The sequence below is a fragment of the Poecilia latipinna genome, unplaced genomic scaffold (genome assembly GCF_001443285.1).
Source record: "Poecilia latipinna isolate Pla-1442-1.1 unplaced genomic scaffold, P_latipinna-1.0 Scaffold560, whole genome shotgun sequence".
In the NCBI taxonomy this organism is placed as follows: Eukaryota; Metazoa; Chordata; class Actinopteri; order Cyprinodontiformes; family Poeciliidae; genus Poecilia; species Poecilia latipinna.
This window is the reverse complement of record NW_015113176.1, coordinates 24,385-46,273: the sequence shown is the minus strand read 5'-3', so window position 1 is coordinate 46,273 and position 21,889 is coordinate 24,385. Positions and strand designations below refer to the sequence as shown.

The window sequence follows — 21,889 nt, the reverse complement described above, 5'->3', positions numbered from 1 at the left end:
CAATTGTTTTCAAGGTGATTTCAATTCAGGTTTCTAAAGACAATGCACTTTTAAATCTACTGAAGGGGAACATGGGGTCTTGTTTAGGTGTGTGTGTGTGTGTGGGGATGGGGGGGAAGCAGTTAAGGCATTTTAAAATTGAGATTTCAGACTATTTAAATTAAGTCAGATATTTGTGGTGTATTGACCAGCTGGTCCATAAACCATCAAATATTTCATTTTGTTGTCCGGTTTAACAAGTTAATATTGATTTTACAAATTTTATAATGTCCCTTTTAATAAAAACTTTGTATGCCTTTTGGGGTACGTCTGTGTTGCACATCTAGAGTCCAAAATGTTTGTTGCTACAGATTCTTAACTGCACCATTATGCTTCTATGGGCAACTCAGAACACACTCCTTATGGCTCTTAAGTAGTTCACATGCATAAAACCTTGCTGCTGGTCCGATTTGGCCAGTTTACAGCATAATCTCATGATGGGTGACTAGAAATTAACACTTTCTGAGGTGGTCAGCACCTTTTCACAATGTCGGGGTGGAAATTGAGTAGTTGAAGTTCTAAATTTAGGCCCTTTTATAATCTAGAATAAATGTCTAATATAATTTGTTATACTCAGAAAAAATGTCACAAAAAGTCAATTTGACAGTTCAAGAAATTAAAACCTTTTATTTGAGATTTGCAAATTCTTGTAAATGTACAAAAGCAATATTTTAACTTTTCATTTGTTAATGAAAAGTTTCAAACCTAAAGTCCAGCATAAAGACTGGGTTGTCTTTGACCTAATTCTCTCAAGGTCCCCACAATGTAGCTTGTCGATCATGGTCTTCACATCAACAGGTAAACAAGAATGAGTGTGTGCATGTTAGTCGTCCCAGGCAAAGTCGTATGGCTGGAAATCGTCTCTCAGCTGTTTGCAGCTGTCATCCTCTTCCTCTCTGCTCTGTTTACATTCCTTCCAGTCAGCTCGAGTTGGGATGTTCAGCACCGCCTCGCTGGCCAACACCTCCCTGCACACAATAGTTTCCATCAACATCTAATCTTATTTATGTCTGAGTAATTTTAATACATTTGTGTTTACACATGCATCTAAATCAGTCTTGGTGGAAGACAAGTAGGTACATCAGTATTATCTTTACCAAGCAGTTGGAAAAACTGATGGGCTCTCTGGCGCCCTCTCTGTCCAACGTATCGTATGACAGGAGGACTTTACAATCACCTAACAATGGATCAGTTTCCAATCGATCAAAAATCAGGAAAAACCTATGTAGATGGACTGTTTATTTCCCACCTTCCAAACTGCAGAGGAAAGTTTTTCTGAATCCGGTAGTAAAGTTTCTCCCCAGAGTCCAGCTCCACATAGAAGTAAGGAGTCCCTGGAGGAGCAATCTGAAAGCAGACGGTATGAAACTATAACTACTGAGCTAAATGGTAAATCCTCAATATGATTTTAGGCTGTGATTTCTGTTGCTGTAACCTGTTTGAGGTCTGTGTGTTGAGGAATCTCCATTAGCTCCATGTTTTGCTCCTGAGCCTGGACCATAAATGCCTCCTTGATGTCCTCAGTAGTGCAGCGGTTGAGCGGAACGGGAACAACCTAAAAAAAAAAAAAAAAAAAGGAAAGAACAGGGGACCTTTTCAAAAAAATTTCAAAAACACTTTATTGATCTTAAAGGGACATAAAATGTAACTCATATTAATTCAAATTATTCAAGGAGTTATTGTAGATGGTGACAGCTGTTGGAAGTAACGATCTCTTGTAGGGGTCTGTATTACAGAGAATTTGAAGAAGTCTCTGACTGAAGACACTTTTTCTTTTCCAGGACCATCCCATAAAGAGGATGTTCAAGGTTGTCCATATTTTTTTTTTAAATCCAAGGAGTTACCGAACCGGTTTGAAATGAAGTGAATCGCACTGCGATTTAAAGAACAATGAACTTTTACACTTTCTGTAAAACTAGATGAAGATTCAGCTTTTTTCAATGTTTTAAAAATACTTGATTTAAAGAAACTCGGTGGTGTTTTTATCATTTATGATGATGGATATTCTGATACCAAAAATGTGTTATCGAAATGAGAAAGTCCAAACAAACCATTAGATTTTTTTATTCTAATTTGGATCNATTCTGCACATTTTACAATTGGTAAAATACTTAACATTATTGGTTCATTCATGATAACATTTCATAAAAGTATGAGGGGAGGGGTTTATGCCTGCAGTGAGGTAAAATTTGAATATTGATGAGGTTGTTGGTACATATTTCATTGTTTGCCAAAAAATATTAAATCTAACTGTAGGATAACTATCCAGGTTGTATTTGTTCAAGAGTCGTTGATACAAGATATAGATTTTTTTGTCCTTTAGCAGAAGGAGCAGAACAATCCTAAATATAAACTCAAATACAATAACCAGTATTTTTGAGAACGCATCCAATTACTACTTTTAAAAAATATAAAAAGATAAATTAAGCTCCAGCAGGCAGAAGTTGATCCTCATTCCGCTATTCTTTATACATGATTTTTGCTCAGATATATCTTTCGGAAGTAATTTGTGCCAATTTATTTTCCTGCAGATCTTTGGAATGATCTTCAGCATGATGCTTTGCTGTGCCATCAAGAGGTCCAGAGAATTTGTGTAAACTGGAAAAATACTACTTTTTATATTTATCATGTTTGTAACCTGCTGCTTTTGAGTTTAAGCAATTTTAATTTGCTAGTTGGATTCATAACGGATGGCCATTTCAATCTGAGTGTATGAAGCCTCTACCATGTTTAGGATTTGCAGGAAGATCATTTTTGTACACAAGGCAGAACGAAATATTTTGTGCTTTCAAAATAAACTTAGTTTTCATGAAACAAAAGGTAACACTTAGGACTCTTCTTCCCTCTGGTGGACACTTCTGTTTTTGTTTTTTAATCTTATGTTAAAATCCACTTGTTTTGTTTACAAATGCACTAAAGATTTATGTGATGTAACCCAACTTTTTATTGGATTACTAAATATTTTTGACACAGTAAGAGGTTCTTTTTTTAAATCAAGAACTGTGGAGTTTTATGCAAGTATGATGAATGCAGTTCATGTCCAAGATGCCAAATAAGGATCTAATAAACGTTTATTTGTGTTACAAAAGCATTTTTCAGTGTTTCTCAATTGTTTTCAAGGTGATTTCAATTCAGGTTTCTAAAGACAATGCACTTTTAAATCTACTGAAGGGGAACATGGGGTCTTGTTTAGGTGTGTGTGTGTGTGTGGGGATGGGGGGGGAGCAGATAAGACATTATAAAATTGAGATTTCAGACTATTTAAATTAAGTCAGATATTTGTGGTGTATTGACCAGCTGGTCCATAAACCATCAAATATTTCATTTTGTTGTCCGGTTTAACAAGTTAATATTGATTTTACAAATTTTATAATGTCCCTTTTAATAAAAACTTTGTATGCCTTTTGGGGTACGTCTGTGTTGCACATCTAGAGTCCAAAATGTTTGTTGCTACAGATTCTTAACTGCACCATTATGCTTCTATGGGCAACTCAGAACACACTCCTTATGGCTCTTAAGTAGTTCACATGCATAAAACCTTGCTGCTGGTCCGATTTGGCCAGTTTACAGCATAATCTCATGATGGGTGACTAGAAATTAACACTTTCTGAGGTGGTCAGCACCTTTTCACAATGTCGGGGTGGAAATTGAGTAGTTGAAGTTCTAAATTTAGGCCCTTTTATAATCTAGAATAAATGTCTAATATAATTTGTTATACTCAGAAAAAATGTCACAAAAAGTCAATTTGACAGTTCAAGAAATTAAAACCTTTTATTTGAGATTTGCAAATTCTTGTAAATGTACAAAAGCAATATTTTAACTTTTCATTTGTTAATGAAAAGTTTCAAACCTAAAGTCCAGCATAAAGACTGGGTTGTCTTTGACCTAATTCTCTCAAGGTCCCCACAATGTAGCTTGTCGATCATGGTCTTCACATCAACAGGTAAACAAGAATGAGTGTGTGCATGTTAGTCGTCCCAGGCAAAGTCGTATGGCTGGAAATCGTCTCTCAGCTGTTTGCAGCTGTCATCCTCTTCCTCTCTGCTCTGTTTACATTCCTTCCAGTCAGCTCGAGTTGGGATGTTCAGCACCGCCTCGCTGGCCAACACCTCCCTGCACACAATAGTTTCCATCAACATCTAATCTTATTTATGTCTGAGTAATTTTAATACATTTGTGTTTACACATGCATCTAAATCAGTCTTGGTGGAAGACAAGTAGGTACATCAGTATTATCTTTACCAAGCAGTTGGAAAAACTGATGGGCTCTCTGGCGCCCTCTCTGTCCAACGTATCGTATGACAGGAGGACTTTACAATCACCTAACAATGGATCAGTTTCCAATCGATCAAAAATCAGGAAAAACCTATGTAGATGGACTGTTTATTTCCCACCTTCCAAACTGCAGAGGAAAGTTTTTCTGAATCCGGTAGTAAAGTTTCTCCCCAGAGTCCAGCTCCACATAGAAGTAAGGAGTCCCTGGAGGAGCAATCTGAAAGCAGACGGTATGAAACTATAACTACTGAGCTAAATGGTAAATCCTCAGTACGATTTTAGGCTGTGATTTCTGTTGCTGTAACCTGTTTGAGGTCTGTGTGTTGAGGAATCTCCATTAGCTCCATGTTTTGCTCCTGAGCCTGGACCATAAATGCCTCCTTGATGTCCTCAGTAGTGCAGCGGTTGAGCGGAACGGGAAAAACCAAAAAAAAAAAAAAAAAAAAGGTAAGCATCAGGGACCATGTCAGAAGTAATTCAAAAACACTTTATTGATCTTAAAGGGACATAAAATGTAACTCATATTAATTCAAATTATTCAAGGAGTTATTGTAGATGGTGACAGCTGTTGGAAGTAACGATCTCTTGTAGGGGTCTGTATTACAGAGAATTTGAAGAAGTCTCTGACTGAAGACACTTTTTCTTTTCCAGGACCATCCCATAAAGAGGATGTTCAAGGTTGTCCATATTTTTTTTTAAATCCAAGGAGTTACCGAACCGGTTTGAAATGAAGTGAATCGCACTGCGATTTAAAGAACAATGAACTTTTACACTTTCTGTAAAACTAGATGAAGATTCAGCTTTTTTCAATGTTTTAAAAATACTTGATTTAAAGAAACTCGGTGGTGTTTTTATCATTTATGATGATGGATATTCTGATACCAAAAATGTGTTATCGAAATGAGAAAGTCCAAACAAACCATTAGATTTTTTTATTCTAATTTGGATCCTAAATGTGTCACTGCCTGCTTTCATTGCAATTCTGAGCTGTGATGTTTTTATTCCCGTTTTCTTTCAGCCCTGAAAAAGTTAAATGTGTTTCCCAGGTTTCTGGAGGTCATGACCTCTGGACCTCACCTGCAGCTGCAGATGTTGGCTCCTGTAGTTCCTCTCAAACAGAATGCAGCGCTCTCCTTTGCTCTTGTAGAAGTCCCTCAGGGCCGACTTGTACTTCTCCATCTCCTCCACCACGTCGGAGCTCAGCTCCACCACAGACTGGTAGTGGCCGATGGGCAGGATCAGAACGTGGCGGGGAGTCAGCGGGCCTTTCGCCAGAGCCAGGTAACACTGCCGAACAGAGACCAGGGTTTCCTCTACATGTAACTGATCGCGGTGCATACAAAGTGTTTTATATTTAATATGGTAAAACAATGTAAAGCATATGAAATGCACACATAAAAAGGCTACATTTGCACTTGTATGACCATAATTGGTTTCAAATGAATGCAGAGCTGGTTACTGTGTGCTGTGCTGCTTTCAGGAATGAAGAAAACTAGAGGCTGAAGCAGAGGCAGAAAGAAAAGTACCTATGGAAGGTTAAGTTATGTTGCATTTGAATGTAGTTAGTATAGTTTGGCCTTCATGCGTAATGTTTCAGATACCTATTGAATAATTAATGTTGGGTCATTTTTTCTGTTGAGACTAACTTCTGGTTGCATTTTCAGATGAGAATATTAAAGTACTTTCAGGTGAGGAAGGGATCCAAGGAAGAGTTTAGGGTAAAGTTAGAGAAATATTTAGTGTTTACAGTTCCAATATAGAAATAAGTAATATTTTAATGTTTTCTAATATTGGTGACTGAAACAAACCACTTAGGTTGAAGTATGTTTCAACAGAAGAGGCTGCAAACCGAGCCATTAGTTACTACAGTAGAGTTGTAATTTGTAAAAGTTTGAAATGGTCATAATTAAAACCACAAATTTTTCCACAGTGTGATGATGCCGTCACCAGATTCAGATTGTGTTCAGAATAATGTGCAGAGCTGGATTTTCACCTCAAAAAGTTTATTATTAGAAACTCATTTGTAAGTCGTTTTGGAAAAAACTGCCTGCCAAGTGCTTAAAAATCAAGTTGACATCAAAACCAACAAGAAACCTGGAAGGAAGATTTTAGTCGAGTTCTGTCAGAGAGCAAGTTGCAGAAAAGGGTAGAGCAGTAGACAGTGGATTCAGTGTTTTACATATAGATGATCAAAGAGTTTATTTCCTGAAAAAATAGATTCAATTTTGAGGTTATGATGTGACAGAATGTGAAAAGAGTGAAGAAAGCACCAACAACTTTAAAATAAACAGTTTACACTGAAGTGATTTCAGGATTTCTAGTTCCATAAACCTCTGCAGATATTAATGTGTTCATTTTTAATTTCCCAGGATGAACTTACATGTGTTCCTATGCTGACAACCAGATGTTTCTCCACCTGAGGGCTGGCCAGGCAAAACCAGCAGGGCCCAGTAGGCTGCGCTGCACACAGGGAGAGCAGGGGGAAGTTAGAAACATAAAAAGCTTTTTGGTGGCTTTTAATCTGGTAATGGCCTTTAGGATTTTCTTATTTGTTTCAGCACTCAGGTGTTTAACCAACAAGTTCCTGATATGAAGGTAAAAACATCTCGACTTCAGGAACGAAAAATATCTTTCCTGAAGACTTTTAAAGTTTTCAACATAAAATTTCCTGTTACATTCAGATCCGCTGGAATATTATGGAGATACTTCATATTTTCTACTCCATTTAATCAACTATTAATGTATTTAGATGCATATTATGACACATTTTGGATTAGTTGTTGAATTTGCTGGTTGTTTCTCTTCTCCTAATAACATGAACTTATACAGTTAAAACCAGAAGTTTACATACATCTAACCTTTGAGGTTAAATGAAACCAAACTTCTCTTGTTATCGAACAAGAAAAGTCAAAAATGAGAGAATCCATCAGATTTATTGATGATGTCTTCAGCTGTGTGGTGTTTCTGAGCTCCTGCAGACTCACGGTGCCGGCGCGGTTGTTTGGGCTGCCCCTGAAAATGCCCGTCTCGACCTCGTCCGTCTGAGGGCCTCTTCCCGCCGCGGCCCCTGGGGGCCCCGCCCTGCTTCCTGCTCAGGTCAAAGAAGAACTGGTGGACCGGCTCCTGGACATCACAGTAAAAACAGACAGAAGGTGACAGATGTAGCTCAAAAAGGATGGACATGTGCTTCTTCTTCACTCTAACAGGATTTATGTGAATGCAGCTTCTTGAACCAATAAAACAGTTTAACTGTCACGTTTAAAGAATATCACTGAAACAGAGGAAAATTAGAGCCAGTCCAAGTAGATTAGCACAGTATAGTGTTGTAGTATAGATTTTTGTTGGATTTAATCTATTTTTTCCTTCTATAATAATAATCAATGCACAGCAAAATCACAAAATCTTACCAAGAATTTTTGTCTAGTTTCTAGTGCAAATATCTTTATACATTTCAAATACAAACAAACTAACAAGTAACTTATCGACATATATAGGACCTTGTTAAGTCAATAATTTTTTAATATTGGTGAAAAAGTTCTAGTTCCACTGGGAGATTATTTAGCTCATAACATGGTAAAAATGTCTTGTTATATGTGAAATAATCTCAGTGGAGCCACCATATTAAGGATTTATTGACTTAAAACAAGCTTGTATAACTTGCTATAATGTTCCTTGCAAGTTAGTTTGTATTATATCAAGTGTAATAAGATATTTGCACTAAAAACTACATGAAAAAAAACTTGGTAAGATTTTGTTTTTGCAGTGTAGATGTCAATTTGGGAAAGGAGACGGGGAAAGATTCATAAAACGTCTCTACTCTGCGTTAAAACAATGTTTCACATCAGTGATTTTTACCTCTTCTTCTGTGGTGCTGAACGGCGGTTTTTGGGTCTCCGTTTTGTCATTAGCCGAGCGTCTGTAAGGACTTTCCGTGACGTCCTGCGGCTGCTTCACCAGCTCTGTGGGATCCATGCTCTTCATGGGGACGATGTTAAAGGCGTACAGATACTGCCAAGAGAACAAACGAGGAAAATTGACATTTCTTCTTCTTCAACAGATGTGAAAGAGTAAAACGGTGGCTGGTCAGGTTTACTGCTGATATTTTGCATGGAAATTGACATTTTTAGCTAAACTCTGCTTATTTCAATCTCTAGAGCAGGGGTCTCAACACCCGGTTTGTGGGCCAGAAGTGGCCCACGTCCGCAACCTCATGTCAAAAATATAATGCAATAAGAGCCTTAAGATATTGCTGCTTGAAACAAAAGCATATCTATTAAAATTATATATATAAAATTGTACAATACGAGGATTAAAATTACAATAATTTGACTCTAAAGACATTGCTGAAATTAGCAGTTTGTCAGTTTAGTGACAGAATTTAATTAGTTATTTAAGGACAAGAAAAAAAGTTGTACACAATTTGCAGTTTTGAAATTCAAATTTTTATATTTTCAGAAATATTTGGGGTTTGTTGTGCCATTTAAAAACTCAAATGGCCGCCAATTCATTTGAGTTTGAGGCTCTTTGTTTGGAGCCGAGGTAGAAAATATTCGACTCCACGTTTACCTTCTTTTTGGCGGGGTTGTTGACGGTTGCCAGGGCGATGAAGCGACTGACATGTTGAGCGTTTTCCTGGAGAACTACATGATTCCTGAGGAAAAGAGAACATCCAGTCACCTCAGTCAAACTGACTGCTCTAAAGAAAATTACTCAAAACAGTTTAGTAATTATGATACATTTTAACACAAAACTGCAAATGTTGCCTGATTTGGCTGCATATTTTTAGCTTTAATTGACACAGACTGGGGCTGGACAATAAGTCAATAACAATATATGGCGATAGTGATCAATATTAATAGATAATGCATCTGTCAGAATATTCACTGAACTTTGACTCAGAACTGCACAGCATTAACTAACTCACTCACTCTTTGGTTGCCTAGCAACAACTTGCTGGGTAACTTGCGCAGGAGCAGTTTCATATTTAGCAACTCTGCCTCATGACTGCTTAACAAAAAAAACAAAAAAAAAAACGACAACTTGGAGTGGAAACTGGGTAAAACAGGAAAGGTTGTGCCTTGATAATTATTGATTATCAATAAGCATTGATAATTATTGATGAACACTTTTATTGTGATACGTTTTCCTGCCATCCTACTGCAGATCTCTGCTCTGCTGCGTACCTGTATGGGAGCCTTTCATAGTGAGCGCCCTCTAGTGCAGCGAAGTGGTAACGTGGTTTCAGTTTGTCGGCGAGGCTGGCGATGGAGCTGCTTCCACATGACTTTGTGTTCACTTCCTGTGAGACAAAAACTTCCTTTAGAGTTAAGTACTGTAAAGTGCGTCCATGGTGACCAGGACTCAGAGGCTGGGGTTACCGGGTTGTTTCCGTACTGCCACACGCCTCGGGGCCACTGCGATGTCAGCAGGATGTCGACGCCTCTGAACTTCGAGCTGCTGGTGAGCGAGTTGACGAGCGTAGACAGGTCTTTGGATGTGAAGCAGTGAGCCGGGGCCGGTTCCTGCAGGGCCTCCCGGCCGCCGACATAGGCCAGCTGCAGTCCTGACGCGCCAGTGAACACGCCGCGCCGACCTGGAGCACAGCGCCAAACCCGAAAGATTTTATCAGGAAATCTCAGACTGTCATTTTCATTCATATCAACAAGGAAAGCTGTTAGATTTAAACTTTTATTTGATACAGAATAAATATTGATTTTAATAACATATATTTAAAATGTAAAATATATTTTAAATCTATTTTCATTCAATTGTTATTGAATTTAATTTAAAAAAATATGGATTTTTGTGGAATTTATCTAAATTAAATTTAGATAAATTTCATTAAATATACACAAAATGTCTAAGTCTAGAAAAACAGTATGACTTTTCACTGCATTTAAAAAAATTTTATTCAGCTTTAACATTTGTAAAATTAACACACAAAAATGGAAAAAAACAAAACACAAACTCTTTAGAAACTTTTGAGATTTTTTTTTTATTTATTTATTTTTTTACTAAATTTGGATAATTGTGCCTTGTTGATGTGGGCACTTTCTACCCTCCAAATTAATCTAGATGCAGACAAGGATTAATCTAAATTCTTTTCATAGAGACTTTATTTTATTTATACATTTTTGCATCAATTTTTGAGTTCGGCAGTGTTCGTCCTCCATATTCCCCACTGGGCGTGAAGTTTTTTTTTTTTTTCTTTTATGTATTTTTCCATGTTTTATTTTTTTTCAGTCTCAGCCCTCCATATTAATCATCTCCAGAGGGCAGTAGCAGTAGTATCTATGTCTAAAATTAGTCATCATTGAGATAATTTTTATTTCATTAATAATTTTGGCAGTCTCTGGCCTCCATATGTGCTGTGTTATTGTGATGGAAGTGAAGCTCTGATCTTTGCGGTCTTACCCAGGTATGTGATGTTTTCAGCCAGTTCAGAACCGTCAGAACTGGGGAAGTTCTTCACCGTTTCCTGGCTTGCTGCTCCCAGGATGTACGTTTGGATCGGAGCTGGAAAAGAGAAAAAAGATTTGACAGAATTTGACCAGGAGCCACATGAAGGGAACTCGACTTATAGGAGAACTTTTGGACAAGTTTGCAGTTTGGCGATTTAAAGACGAGCAGCAAAAGTAAAGGAGGAAGATCAGCAGAGCTCGTCAACAACTAATTATGTCATCCAGGACATGTTACTGTGACACATCATGTCCACTGCCTGGATACTGAGCTGTTATATCATTGAACTCTAATACAGCAACAGTCTTCAGTCAGAGGCCTCTTTGTTGCAACACTGACTGCTACTGGAGATTTTTCATGAGTTACAACAACATTTAGTTTTCTTTTGGGATAAATAAATATTTTTTAACTAACCCCCCTATTCCCTCCTCTAAACTGTTGCTCTGGTGTTTTCTTCCTACCTTTTTTGGCTCCAGTCTTGTATTGTTGCCACTCTGCTTCAGCTTCAGGGGTTACTCCAAAAAACTCCCCAACACATAGCAGCAGCTGCAGGAAAACATCTGTTTTAATTGAGGCTGACCGGAAGTCAAACAGTGGGAATAAAGTCAAACTCACATCAAACTGTCCTGTTTTCTTCTGGATGGCCTGAACTCTGCTGAACAGAGAGCTCAGTCTGCCCTCAACATCCCCGCACACCAAACTGTGGAGACACAACATACAGGCTGCTTTTACTGCTCGATAAAAAGCAGATTTTAATCGATTTAAATCCCGACGGGTGAGATTTAATCACATAACCATCCAATAGTTTAAACTCACACTCTGACCGGCTGGTCTCCCATATTCTGCTTCAATTTGGCTCCGGATACCTTGGAGTTTTAGCAGCTTTGACGCATCGTCCGTCTCCAAAAAGGGTCCAGGTGAAACAAACGCGGAACTATTTTTGGACAATGTATTTACTGTATTTTTCTTTACTTTTAAAAGTCTGAACTTAAAGTTAAAACATAAATGTAAAACGGGACAGAAGGAGCATTTAAATACAAGCATTGAAGTGTTTTTCTGTTAAAATTAGTTAAATAAATTAGCAAATGGTATATTCACACTGGTTGCCAGGTTTGCCTTTTTCCACCTAAATGGATCTTTGTCATGTTTGTTTCAGAATTATTAAATATGTGCCTGCCAGCTCGCTTGCAATAGTTCTGAATTGTTCTTTTGGTAGACTTTTGTTAATCATTTATTTGTTTGGATAACTTCAGATTTGGATGCTGTGCAGTTGGAAGAATTTTTGCTTTTACTTATTTACTGACAACAAAGTACTTATTTTACTTGTGGAAGTAGATTAGCATCTCAAAAAGCTCAGATAATATCTGATCTATGACTCCAAAATTCCCAGAGAATCTGACAATGAGGCTTCATGGATGCAAAGCAGCACCAAAGAAAAAATGTAAAACATTTTTTTCCATCCATCATAATGGGCAAGGATCATATCCATGACTGCAACTTATTTCTGCCTGACTGAGGTGCAATTCAAGAACGTCAGGATTTTGTTTGTTTTTTTTTTTATCTTTTTTTCTCTCTCTTTTTTTTTCTTTGCTCCAAATGAACAAAAGATTTACTATTTACCATTTTGAAATAGAACTAGAGTCAAACCTGGCAACCCGTGGCCTCCGTGAGGCTCTCCTTCATCCTGGCACTTTACCTTCATCCTGGTACCTCGAAAGTCCCCGGACCAAAAACAGGAAGTAAGTAGCCAAATCAAAAGTAAAATTCACTTTCTCTTTGGTGGCCAGAGACCATGAGACGTGCAGGAGCGAAACCAAAGCATAAAAATCGTTTCAAAGCCTAAATAATAGCCAAAACTACTCAGGCGCCATAAGCGAGAGCTTGTCGACAAACATGGCGCCGCAGATTTTTATGTCGTCTTTCTTTTAGCTCGATGCTAATTGTTAGCTTCAGAGCAGCTGCAAGAAAAACCGAGAAATCTTGGGTTTTCTTTACTGGATTTCGAACGTCTTGAATATGACTCTGTTTCTGCTTATTGTTGTGTAGATGTAAACAATGCACATTGAGTGCCTAAATATATTTTTCTCAGCCTGACGGGGCCGCATTCCAAACCCCTTATACATAATATGTCATTTTATGCATTATTTTATGATTCAGATATACTGTAACCATATTCTAGTGTAGTTTTCACATGGACTGAACTTTAAATTGCGAAGTTTATAATTCGGCATGCATATTATATAATAATAATGATTATTAATGGTAATTTATAATAAAATAATCCAGAAAAGTACTTGTTGACATAGTTTCAAGTTGAAAACGGTAGAGGGAGACAGAGAGTAAAGCTAAATTAATTAAAAGTTCAATATTTTCTGTAAATGCATGACTAGTTACGGGTTATTTTTCAGTTATGCTGTATTCAGCTTTATTTATATTCATAAAACAATACAAAACAAGCTTACATAGTCCCTTGTAAATATTTGAGAGTTTACCCTAATACAGTGGCCACAGAAATGATACAGTATCTGTCTTTCTTACAATTTTAACAATCCAAACATTTTAATAAAGGCTTTGTTTGAGCAATTGTGTCATCTTTTTTTTTTAACTTATGTTTTAAAAATAGTTTGCCAGAATTTAGCTGATATTTGCAGAGTTGTTTTCTTTGCACATAAAAACGTTTTTTTTGTTCTTATTTCTTTGTTCTGTTTTGCTTAGACTATAATTAGCTGCATTATGCTCTACTACAGTTACACCCGGCTTTGTGTCGGGGAAGCAGCAGTTAGGTTGGTGTGTTTTGTGTTTCAAGCAGGTGCAGGATGAGCTCAGCAGCAGCAGAAGAAGAACCAGCAGCGTTAGAAAGTGTAAAGCCCGTCACTTTGACTCATGACAGTGATGGCAGCATCATCCTGCACTGTCCTTCAAATGGTGGGTCAACAAGCAGACAACTCCGTAATGCATTTTCAGTTAACTTTTAAAATGTAGCAAAATGATTGTTTTTCCGTAAACTAGCCACGTCAGTGATTTCCTCAGATGTTAATGCTGTTTGTGCCGTTACTGCTGCATGTCTGATGCAAAGGCTTTCTAACACCTTTCTCATGTCACGACTCTGAAGACCGAAGGACGTTGTTAGCAGGTTTAATGACAATTAAAAGGGTAAAACTGAAATGAAGACAAAAAATACAATATGTGATCATATGCAGCATAAAATACAATACATTCAATTTCTACCGAACATCACATCTATATGCGTACATCTAGGCTGCCAACTGCGCACCCGATAACCTCGCGATATCCTCGCATCTAATTAACATAAGCATACTCTACCTTAAAACAACACATTAGAGCGCTATCGCTAGACAGAAACAATGTTACAAAGTTACAAACTTAATACATACCGGCAATGCAACCATACATGAAAGATTTCAACAGTAATTTACACCAACGGACACCAACGGTGTCTATTTCTACCGTTTAATAAGTTTTGTTTCGAATAACAAAACTTACTACGTTGTAGTACTTTAAAATAACATGAGAGGGCAGGCTTTCTCCCTTTTTTCTTGTATAAAAAACATTTATAACTTCAGAACAGAACACTGTATATGGCAGAAATTTTCTCAAAGTGGCGGCTGCAAACGTTGGGAGAAAACACCAGCGTCAGTTTGATGCTCTACAATAATTGAAAATATTTTATTAAAATGTTACGTTCTGTTGAGTATTCATGACCCAAAAGTTGTAAACATAATCTCAATACTTTATCTTTTTGAATTCTTCACCTAAAAATGAACCAATGTATGAAAAAAGTTAAACTACTACTGTAACTAATAAAAAAACTAAAATTAAACAGTATTAACTAATAAAAACTAGCAAACACATTCTAAAAACTAATTAAAACTTTAGACTAACAAAAAGTCACAACGAAATAAAACTAAAGTGTAATGAAAAACCGAAAAGTATTGAAACCCTGACGTGTCTCCTCCCCTCTTCATCACATCGGTTCTTTCTCATAAAAGCCAAAAACCACCACCAGTTTTGGCAAAATGTAAGAATTTATTTTTTAATTTTGCTATTTCCATCATTTCCTTTTTTTCTTAAAAAATACTTCAAAAATGATCGATAGAAACACGGCTTGTGACTGCACTCGTTTTCTCACCTTTAAAATAAAGGAAAACAGAAGATTAACATGCAACCTGTCACCAAACCAGGAAGCTTGTACTGCTGTAGCAAATTAAATTTAAATTCAAAAATACTTTATTGATCCCAAAGGAAATTATGATTACTGAGGTGTGAATGTGTTTGCAGACGAGGAGTTGGAGCCTCTTCAAAAGAAGACGCGAGTTTCCACAGAGGAAAACCTGGAGACGCCTCAGTTCTCTGTCATCACCAGTGAGATGTTTGTTTTTCTGTCTCTGATTTTTATTTGTTTACATCTAAAGGGATCAATTCAGAATCTCATAAGCTGCTTTATGTCACTTTATGAACTGGAACAAACCAAGAACTGTCAGAAGCTGCGTTTCAATAACGGAGCTGCTGACGTCTTAGTTTACTCCAATAAACTGAGATCAAACTTATTCATCTCTTAGTTTATTTCAATAAACTAAGAGATGAATAAGTTTGATCACGAGATAAGTCAAGTAACATCCTGTTGTTGATCGTGCGACTCGTGTGAATGGAAAAAAGCATTTCCATTACAGTTTTGCAAAATGAAACATCTGCAATACGGCCAAAAAAAAACTCCTCCTCATCTAACCGCTTAAACTATTTATCAAAAATGTTAGTTTTTTCCGAAATTGCAGTGTTTCCTTTAAGCAAATTTAGTTTTGAAATGTCAAATTTTGCAATGTGAATGCAGCTAATGTGAATCAATAGTGTTGAGGAAAGAACAAAGACATTTTACTTTTTCATTTGGTTTGCCACCTCTGGTTCAGCCATTTCTCCTTCTGCTTATATCTATTGGAGCTTCACCATGTGACCACAAACAATACTGACACCTAATGGCTAAAACTGGTATTGACAGCTATGTCATTACATCTTTTAGACTTTAAAGTACAACAATCGACACATTTGCAATAAACAGATCTTAATTAAAGTAACAAGTTCATTAACCGTTCAGCCACTGGTAAAATAGACAAATACAACAAACATTCCAGATGTTTGAAATTGGAGCCACAAACCAAAACTGATGTGAGAGTTTTAGATTTCCTGTTTTCTCTGTTAGTGTCTGAAAACGACGAGAGCTTTGAGGTGACGATGACGGCCACCGCTGAAGGCGACCTGCCTGAGGACGGCGTCACTGAGATCGAGGTAGACGTGAAGCTGGACATGGTGGAAGATGGTTCTGAGTCCAACAGAACAAGTCAGACAGAACCATTTGTATCTGTTTGTGCAGATTCTGCATGAGGACAAAGAGCAGAAGGCTGAAGTGTCACCAGTCAGTCAGGCCTGGTTCACCACTAAAGAGGACAAAGACACGCTGGCCAACAAAGGTCCAAATGCCCACAGCTGTTATTTATTCAAAACATTTAAGGTGTTTCCTCACCTGGGAGTCCGGTAGACTCGGTTCAGTTCCACTGGAGATCAAAACTTAAACACTTGTTCATTTCTACCTGCTGTGGTTCTTTTTCTCTCTGCTCTCAGTCAAACCAACCAAATACTTTTAGTTTAATAATGATTTCTGTTCTTCTTCAGGTCACAGGTGGAAGCAGGGAATGTGGTCGAAGGAGGAGATTGACATCCTGATCAACAACATCGACCGATACATGAAGGTATGCCGTCACCATGGCGATCATCGTTTCTGTGTCTTTTGTTCACAAACGTGTAAAGTTGTGGTATCCAAATTAAAAAAATCTGTTTAAAAACATAAAATATTTCTGTGAATTTTAAAAAAGCGGCCACTGTGCCGTTACCTAGCAACCCCGGCAGAGTTCCACCCATTGCCTAGCAACCCCAGCAGAGTTCCGCCCGTTGCCTAGCGACCCCAGCAGAGTTCCGCCTGATACCTACCCATGGCCAGATTGAAAACCTTATTATCTAAGGATGATTTTATGCAAAATAGTGTGATGAACATGTTTTCTATAGGCCAATGACCTATCCTGACTTGTTAAAGGAAGCAGAATAGGTCATATTTAAGTTTCACAGTGAAAAATGTTACACTAAATAAATGACAAACTGTCTATCAGAATGAAAAGTGCTGGCGGTCCAAGTTTCTACTGTTCTTGAGTTGAAGTTGGGGGCCATATAAAATCATCCCAAGGGCCACAAATGGCCTCACATTGGACATCCCTGACATAAAGAATCATCTGTGCTGCGTTCTTTCAGCGGCGCGGCATCCAGGATCCAGCAGAGATCATCTTCGAGATGTCGAAAGAGGAGAGGAAGGATTTCTACCGCTCGGTGGCGCTGGGACTGAACCGGCCGCTGTTCGCCGTCTACCGGAGAGTTTTACGGATGTACGATGACAGAAACCACGTTGGCAAGTGAGTTCAGGATCAGACAGCTGGAATCAGGCTGTGACCCAGTCAGGAGAGCTAACTGGTCCTTCTCCTCTCCAGGTATACTCCGGAGGAGATAGAGAAACTCAAAGCGTGAGTAAAACAGTGGGAAACTAGCATTTATTACCCAATTATCGAAACAGATCAACAAAATGAGTTGCAACAACTCAGTTTTAACTTTTTACAGATCTTTTTATTGTTTTTAAATTTCAAATCTAGTAACTGCAATTAATCATATTGTCAAATTTACGGATATTTCTTGACGCTCTCATGGAACAAGTGATTTAGAAAATAGCAAAAATAATATTTGCAATAATTCTGTCAGTTTTATTTTTGACTGACTGAAATTTATTGTGACTATAAATCTTTTTTTTTATTCTTAATCAAAATAAAAGAAAAATTCTGGATAAAAAATTCTGCTGTTTTAGCAAAATTAACATTTGCAATAATTCAGTTAATTTAATTTTATTTACCATCAATGACTAAAATTTATTGTGGAAACAATAAATCAAAATTTTCATCATGATTCAAAAATTTTCACGATAAAATTATGAAATGATAAAATGATAAAGCACTTTTTCGTTTTGTTTTGCTGTTTCAGTAACAACTGCTGCCACCTAGTGGCCGGAGGCTCGTTTACCAGCCAGTCCTGACCTGTTTTTTTTTGTTTGTTTGTTTTTTTTTTAGGTTGAGGGAAAAACACGGGAACGACTGGGCGACGATCGGAGCGGCTCTGGGTCGCAGCGCCTCTTCCGTTAAGGACCGCTGCCGTCTGATGAAGGAAACCTGCAACACGGGTCAGGATTATAAGAACCTCGCTGCTCCGGTTTCAGCTGCCTGCTATCGCTAATGCTAATGCTACACATCAGGTAAATGGAGCGAGGAGGAGGAGGGACGCCTGGCGGAGGTGGTGTATGAAATGGCAGGCGTGTCGCCTGGGTCGGCGGTCACGGCCGGGGTTTCCTGGGCGACGGTGGCGGATCGGGTTCGCACGCGCTCAGAGAAGCAGTGTCGGTCCAAGTGGCTGAACTACCTGAACTGGAAGCACAGCGGAGGAGCCGAGTGGACGAAGGAGGACGACCTGAACCTCCTGCGCAGGTCCGAGTCCGGCGCCGGGCAGCCGCAGGCTCAGAGGCTGAACGGGTTCAAACACTTCCTGTTTCCTGTAGGATCTCGTCGGTGAAGGTGGAGGACGAGAACGACATCAAGTGGGAGGATCTGGCGTGGGGGTGGAGCAGCGTGCGCTCACCTCAGTGGCTGCGCTCCAAATGGTGGAGCATCAAGAGGCAAGTGGCCAACCACAAGGAGATCCCGTTCAGCGGTGAGCAGAAAAAGTAACTCTGTTACTGATTACTTCTTAAAAAGTAGCTACTCCTGGCTCTGATTGTTGTTTCTAGTTATCACTGGGAGAAGCTAAATATTTTTCACACATTATCTCATAGCAAACTGTCGCGACATGGTGACAGTTTCAACAAATATCTAAAATGAGTATTTTTAATAAGTTACGTCCTGCAGCTTTGATCATCAGAATAATTGATCACTGGAATAACTATTAGCTCTGCTGTGTTTATAACTGTGAGTTTGTGTAGATCAGAGGAAATCCTCTGTAAATTCAAACTTGCCGTCTCAGTTTTTGTTTTGTTGAATAATCGTTCCACCTGGAGACAGATCGGTCTTAAAAATGGCCCCTAGCTCAGATTTACTGATGCAGCTTTGTGTTTGCGGTGCCAGTCCTCCTGAAGGGCCTGGAGGAGCTGATGACATCATCACAGACGGCGTCCCTCCCCGGCAGTCCCTCCTCTTCCTCGCTCCAGATCCGCCTGGCCCGGCTGGATGACAGCAGCGGCTGCAGTTCCGTCTCCGGCCCACTGGCAGCGCTGCAGATCCCGGTCCAGATCCCGCTGCAGATCACTCACCTGGGTGAGAGCCGGCGACCTTCTGGCGACTCGACGCAGCCGGACATGTGACGAGCCGCTCTTCCTCCTCACCGTGTGTCTGTTTGTAGCTTCAGATGCAGCCGCAGACGGAGACGCCATCACTCTGAACTCAGGAGCGCTGCAGACCTTTGAGATCCTGCCGGTGAGTTTGACCCAGCAGGACACCATAGTTTTAATTGTAACCCTTAAAGCCACATCTAAAATTAAAAGGTGACCTATGATACTCCCTTAGGAGTTTTTGCAAAAACCATTGTTAGATAATGAGTTGCTTTTTGGGGTCCTGGCACTTTAAATCCAAATAAGCCACAAACAGCAACTCAACGTTTACACTCGTGCATTAAAATAGCTTCAAAATTATACATCTTTGAAAAGCATTAGTGGAGCCTCCTGCACGACCAACAAGAATGCAGCAAGTGGTTTCTGGATGGTAAGTCAACAACAAAACATCAGCAGCCATTTACTGCAGTAAAACAGCTGACCAAACGTGCTGGAGATCAGTTTGGGTTGCTAAGTAACGGAGTGGAACTCTTCTGGGGTTGCTAGGTAACGGGCTGGGCTCACAAGCTACTTCCTTCACAGTTTCTGTTCTGAAAACAGTTTTATTGTCAAATTTACTTCCCCGACTTGTTTGATACACTAGACATGGTTTTTCTAGTAAGAAATTAAAAAAAAAGAAAAAAGGTGGAAAAAAAGAAAAGAAATGGGAATAAGGTTGTAATAAAACAAGAATAAAATTGGAATATGACAAGAAAAACGTCGTAGAATTATGATATTTATTGTCATAATATTCTGACATTTTCTTGTGATATTATGACTCTATTCTCATATTATTTCAATTTTATTTTCATATTACATCTTTATTCTAGTACGACTTTAATCTGAAAAATTTAAATAAAAAATAAAGTTGACAGAATAACGACTTTATTACGGCTCTATTCTCATAATATTGCACCTTTATTCTAGTATGGCTTTATTCTGACAATGTAATTGTATTTTGTTAGCGTGGCGCTAACTCTCTTAAATCAGATAATTATTTGTTTGTTTTGTTTCCAGTCCTTCCAGCTGCAGCCAACCGGAACCCCCGGAACCTTCTACCTCCAGACGACGTCCAATCAGAGCCTTCCTCTCAGCCTGTCCAATAACAGCACCGTAACCCTGACAACAGGCTCCTCCCCCTCCTCCCAGGAACACATCATCCTCCACAGCCTGTCGGTGGGTCTCCCTCTCTCTCTCTCTCCTTTGTCTGTCTGTCCGTCCTCGTTGTTTGTTTTTCAGCAGCCATCTTGTTTTTCCTGCGCAGACTGACGGCCTCTGCTCCGGAGATGGCGTCATCATCCAGACCGTCTCCGCTGAGCCCGCCCCTTCGCCGGAGGGGCGGAGCCAGGACCTCAACGTCGCCGCACTCCTGGAGGAGTCGGAGGCGGTTGTCACGGCAACGCCTGAGGCAGGAAGTGAAGATTTCACAGAGAAGGTAAAAAAAAACCTTCGGGAATGTAAACGACTCAGGTTTGGGTTTCCAGAACTGGTCCGACAGTCTGAAGAATCTGAACCAGGTTCTGAAAATCTTAAAATAAAGAGAATAAATTAAACGACTGAGTCCCTGACCTCATCCTCTAAATGTTGTCCAGGGTGCAGTGGTGCATCCTGGGATGCCGTCGGGCAGCGCCGTGCTCATCGCCTCTCCTCCCAACATCAGCAGCACCTTGACAGGTAACAGCAACGCAGCACCGACCAAAACGCTCCTGACCAACTCCTGTAACCCTGCCGACCTCTTTGCTGCCCGCAGATCCCATCCTAGAGAACCAGGAAGGTTCTGACTGACTGGATCGGACCCGGATCAGAACCGGATCGGAGTCGAACTGTGAGTTGTTTTTATCGGGACGTTTTTAGCCGAAGATCTCGGGGAATCCCTGCATGAAATGTGAAGGCAGCGTCGACCCGAACATGACCTCTGGGACGAACCGAGCCAAACGGACTTTATTTATGAAATCATGCTTGTCGCCATGGCGACTGGCGAAGGACTAAAACTATTTCAGTTTTAAATGTTAACATTGTGAGAAATCAGACTTTATTTGGATCAGTTTTTACTGTCATTCAGTTTGTTTTTGAATTATTTCAACAGAAAATGTTATTTCACAGCCAAACATGAAATAAAATCAGTTTTATTTCATCCACAAATATTCCCACCTTCACCTGGAGGTCGAACCACAAACTCCTGAGTTTAAAGTCAGAAAGGGAAAAGTTTACACTGCGGCGTGTTACGGACATTTAGGCAGGAAAAAAGTAAATCTGTAAGAAAAAAAACTATGAAATGTTTTATTTAATTTCAGAAATTTTCATGTAAAAAAGTGAAAATCTGATTTCCAAAAGATGAAAACTTTTGGACAAAATACAGACATTTTGAAATTAATCTCAGAATTTTTTTTAGAAACAAAAAAGTGGGAATTTCTACTTTCCAAAAGTTGACAATTTGCAAGAAAAAAAATCTACAATTTTTAGATAAATCTCAGATTTTCTTTTAATTTCTGAGCTCCAAAAGTTTAAATTTTTTGAAACTTTCCAAATGTTGAATTTTTTTTCTATAAAATGTGAAATTAATCTCCAAGTTTGAGTTTTTCCTGTAAACTTTCAACATTTTGAGCTCAGAAATTTCTATGTTTTTTCAGAATATTTTTTGAGACCAAAGAAAGA

The 21,889-nt window shown here is 38.8% G+C and overlaps 2 protein-coding genes across 4 annotated transcripts; one reads left to right on the top strand and one right to left on the bottom strand.

Annotated features, from left to right (window-relative positions):
• Window positions 1-638: 638 nt before the first annotated feature.
• cwf19l1 (CWF19 like cell cycle control factor 1) lies at window positions 639-11,843 on the bottom strand. Of its 2 annotated transcripts, none has more exons than XM_015041616.1 (14): window positions 11,590-11,761; window positions 11,389-11,473; window positions 11,235-11,319; window positions 10,729-10,830; window positions 9,693-9,907; window positions 9,498-9,613; window positions 8,881-8,965; window positions 8,170-8,322; window positions 7,299-7,437; window positions 6,695-6,774; window positions 5,392-5,601; window positions 1,475-1,594; window positions 1,289-1,386; window positions 639-1,007 (listed from the first exon to the last, which is right to left on the bottom strand). In XM_015041616.1, the coding sequence occupies exons 1-14, from the start codon at window positions 11,610-11,612 to the stop codon at window positions 863-865; spliced, it is 1,656 nt and encodes a 551-aa protein (XP_014897102.1). In that variant the 5' UTR covers window positions 11,613-11,761; the 3' UTR covers window positions 639-862. The 2 variants fall into 2 exon arrangements, with proteins under 2 accessions (XP_014897102.1, XP_014897103.1); XM_015041617.1 differs by lacking the exons at window positions 639-1,007; window positions 1,289-1,386; window positions 1,475-1,594 and adding exons at window positions 3,784-4,152; window positions 4,434-4,531; window positions 4,620-4,739 and having other exon boundaries at window positions 11,590-11,843.
• Window positions 11,844-12,412: 569 nt separating this feature from the next.
• On the top strand, window positions 12,413-21,562 carry dmtf1 (cyclin D binding myb-like transcription factor 1). 2 transcript variants are annotated; one of them, XM_015041613.1, is made up of 17 exons: window positions 12,413-12,512; window positions 13,583-13,698; window positions 15,073-15,156; window positions 15,989-16,074; window positions 16,160-16,256; window positions 16,459-16,535; window positions 17,089-17,246; window positions 17,322-17,354; window positions 17,949-18,058; window positions 18,131-18,359; window positions 18,431-18,582; window positions 18,993-19,181; window positions 19,267-19,340; window positions 20,252-20,410; window positions 20,499-20,669; window positions 20,827-20,908; window positions 20,985-21,562. In XM_015041613.1, exons 2-17 carry the CDS (start codon window positions 13,590-13,592, stop codon window positions 21,017-21,019), a joined length of 1,845 nt encoding a protein of 614 aa, XP_014897099.1. In that variant the 5' UTR covers window positions 12,413-12,512; window positions 13,583-13,589; the 3' UTR covers window positions 21,020-21,562. The 2 variants fall into 2 exon arrangements, with proteins under 2 accessions (XP_014897099.1, XP_014897100.1); XM_015041614.1 differs by having other exon boundaries at window positions 12,436-12,512; window positions 13,580-13,698.
• Window positions 21,563-21,889: the final 327 nt, after the last annotated feature.

Bases quoted from the DNA above. Each gene is read 5' to 3' on its own strand.
- cwf19l1 (XM_015041617.1), bottom strand. From the start codon at position 11,612: ATGGGAGACCAGCCGGTCAGAGT. The intron at 8,966-9,497 runs GTACGCAGCAGA...TCTTTTCCTCAG, and splicing joins TATGAAAGGCTCCCATACAG to GAATCATGTAGTTCTCCAGG. The intron at 4,532-4,619 runs GTTACAGCAACA...GTCTGCTTTCAG, and splicing joins AACACACAGACCTCAAACAG to ATTGCTCCTCCAGGGACTCC.
- dmtf1 (XM_015041613.1), top strand. From the start codon at position 13,590: ATGAGCTCAGCAGCAGCAGAAGAAGAACCAGCAGCGTTAGAAAGTGTA. The intron at 16,536-17,088 runs GTATGCCGTCAC...GCGTTCTTTCAG, and splicing joins ACATCGACCGATACATGAAG to CGGCGCGGCATCCAGGATCC. The intron at 19,182-19,266 runs GTGAGAGCCGGC...GTCTGTTTGTAG, and splicing joins GCTGCAGATCACTCACCTGG to CTTCAGATGCAGCCGCAGAC.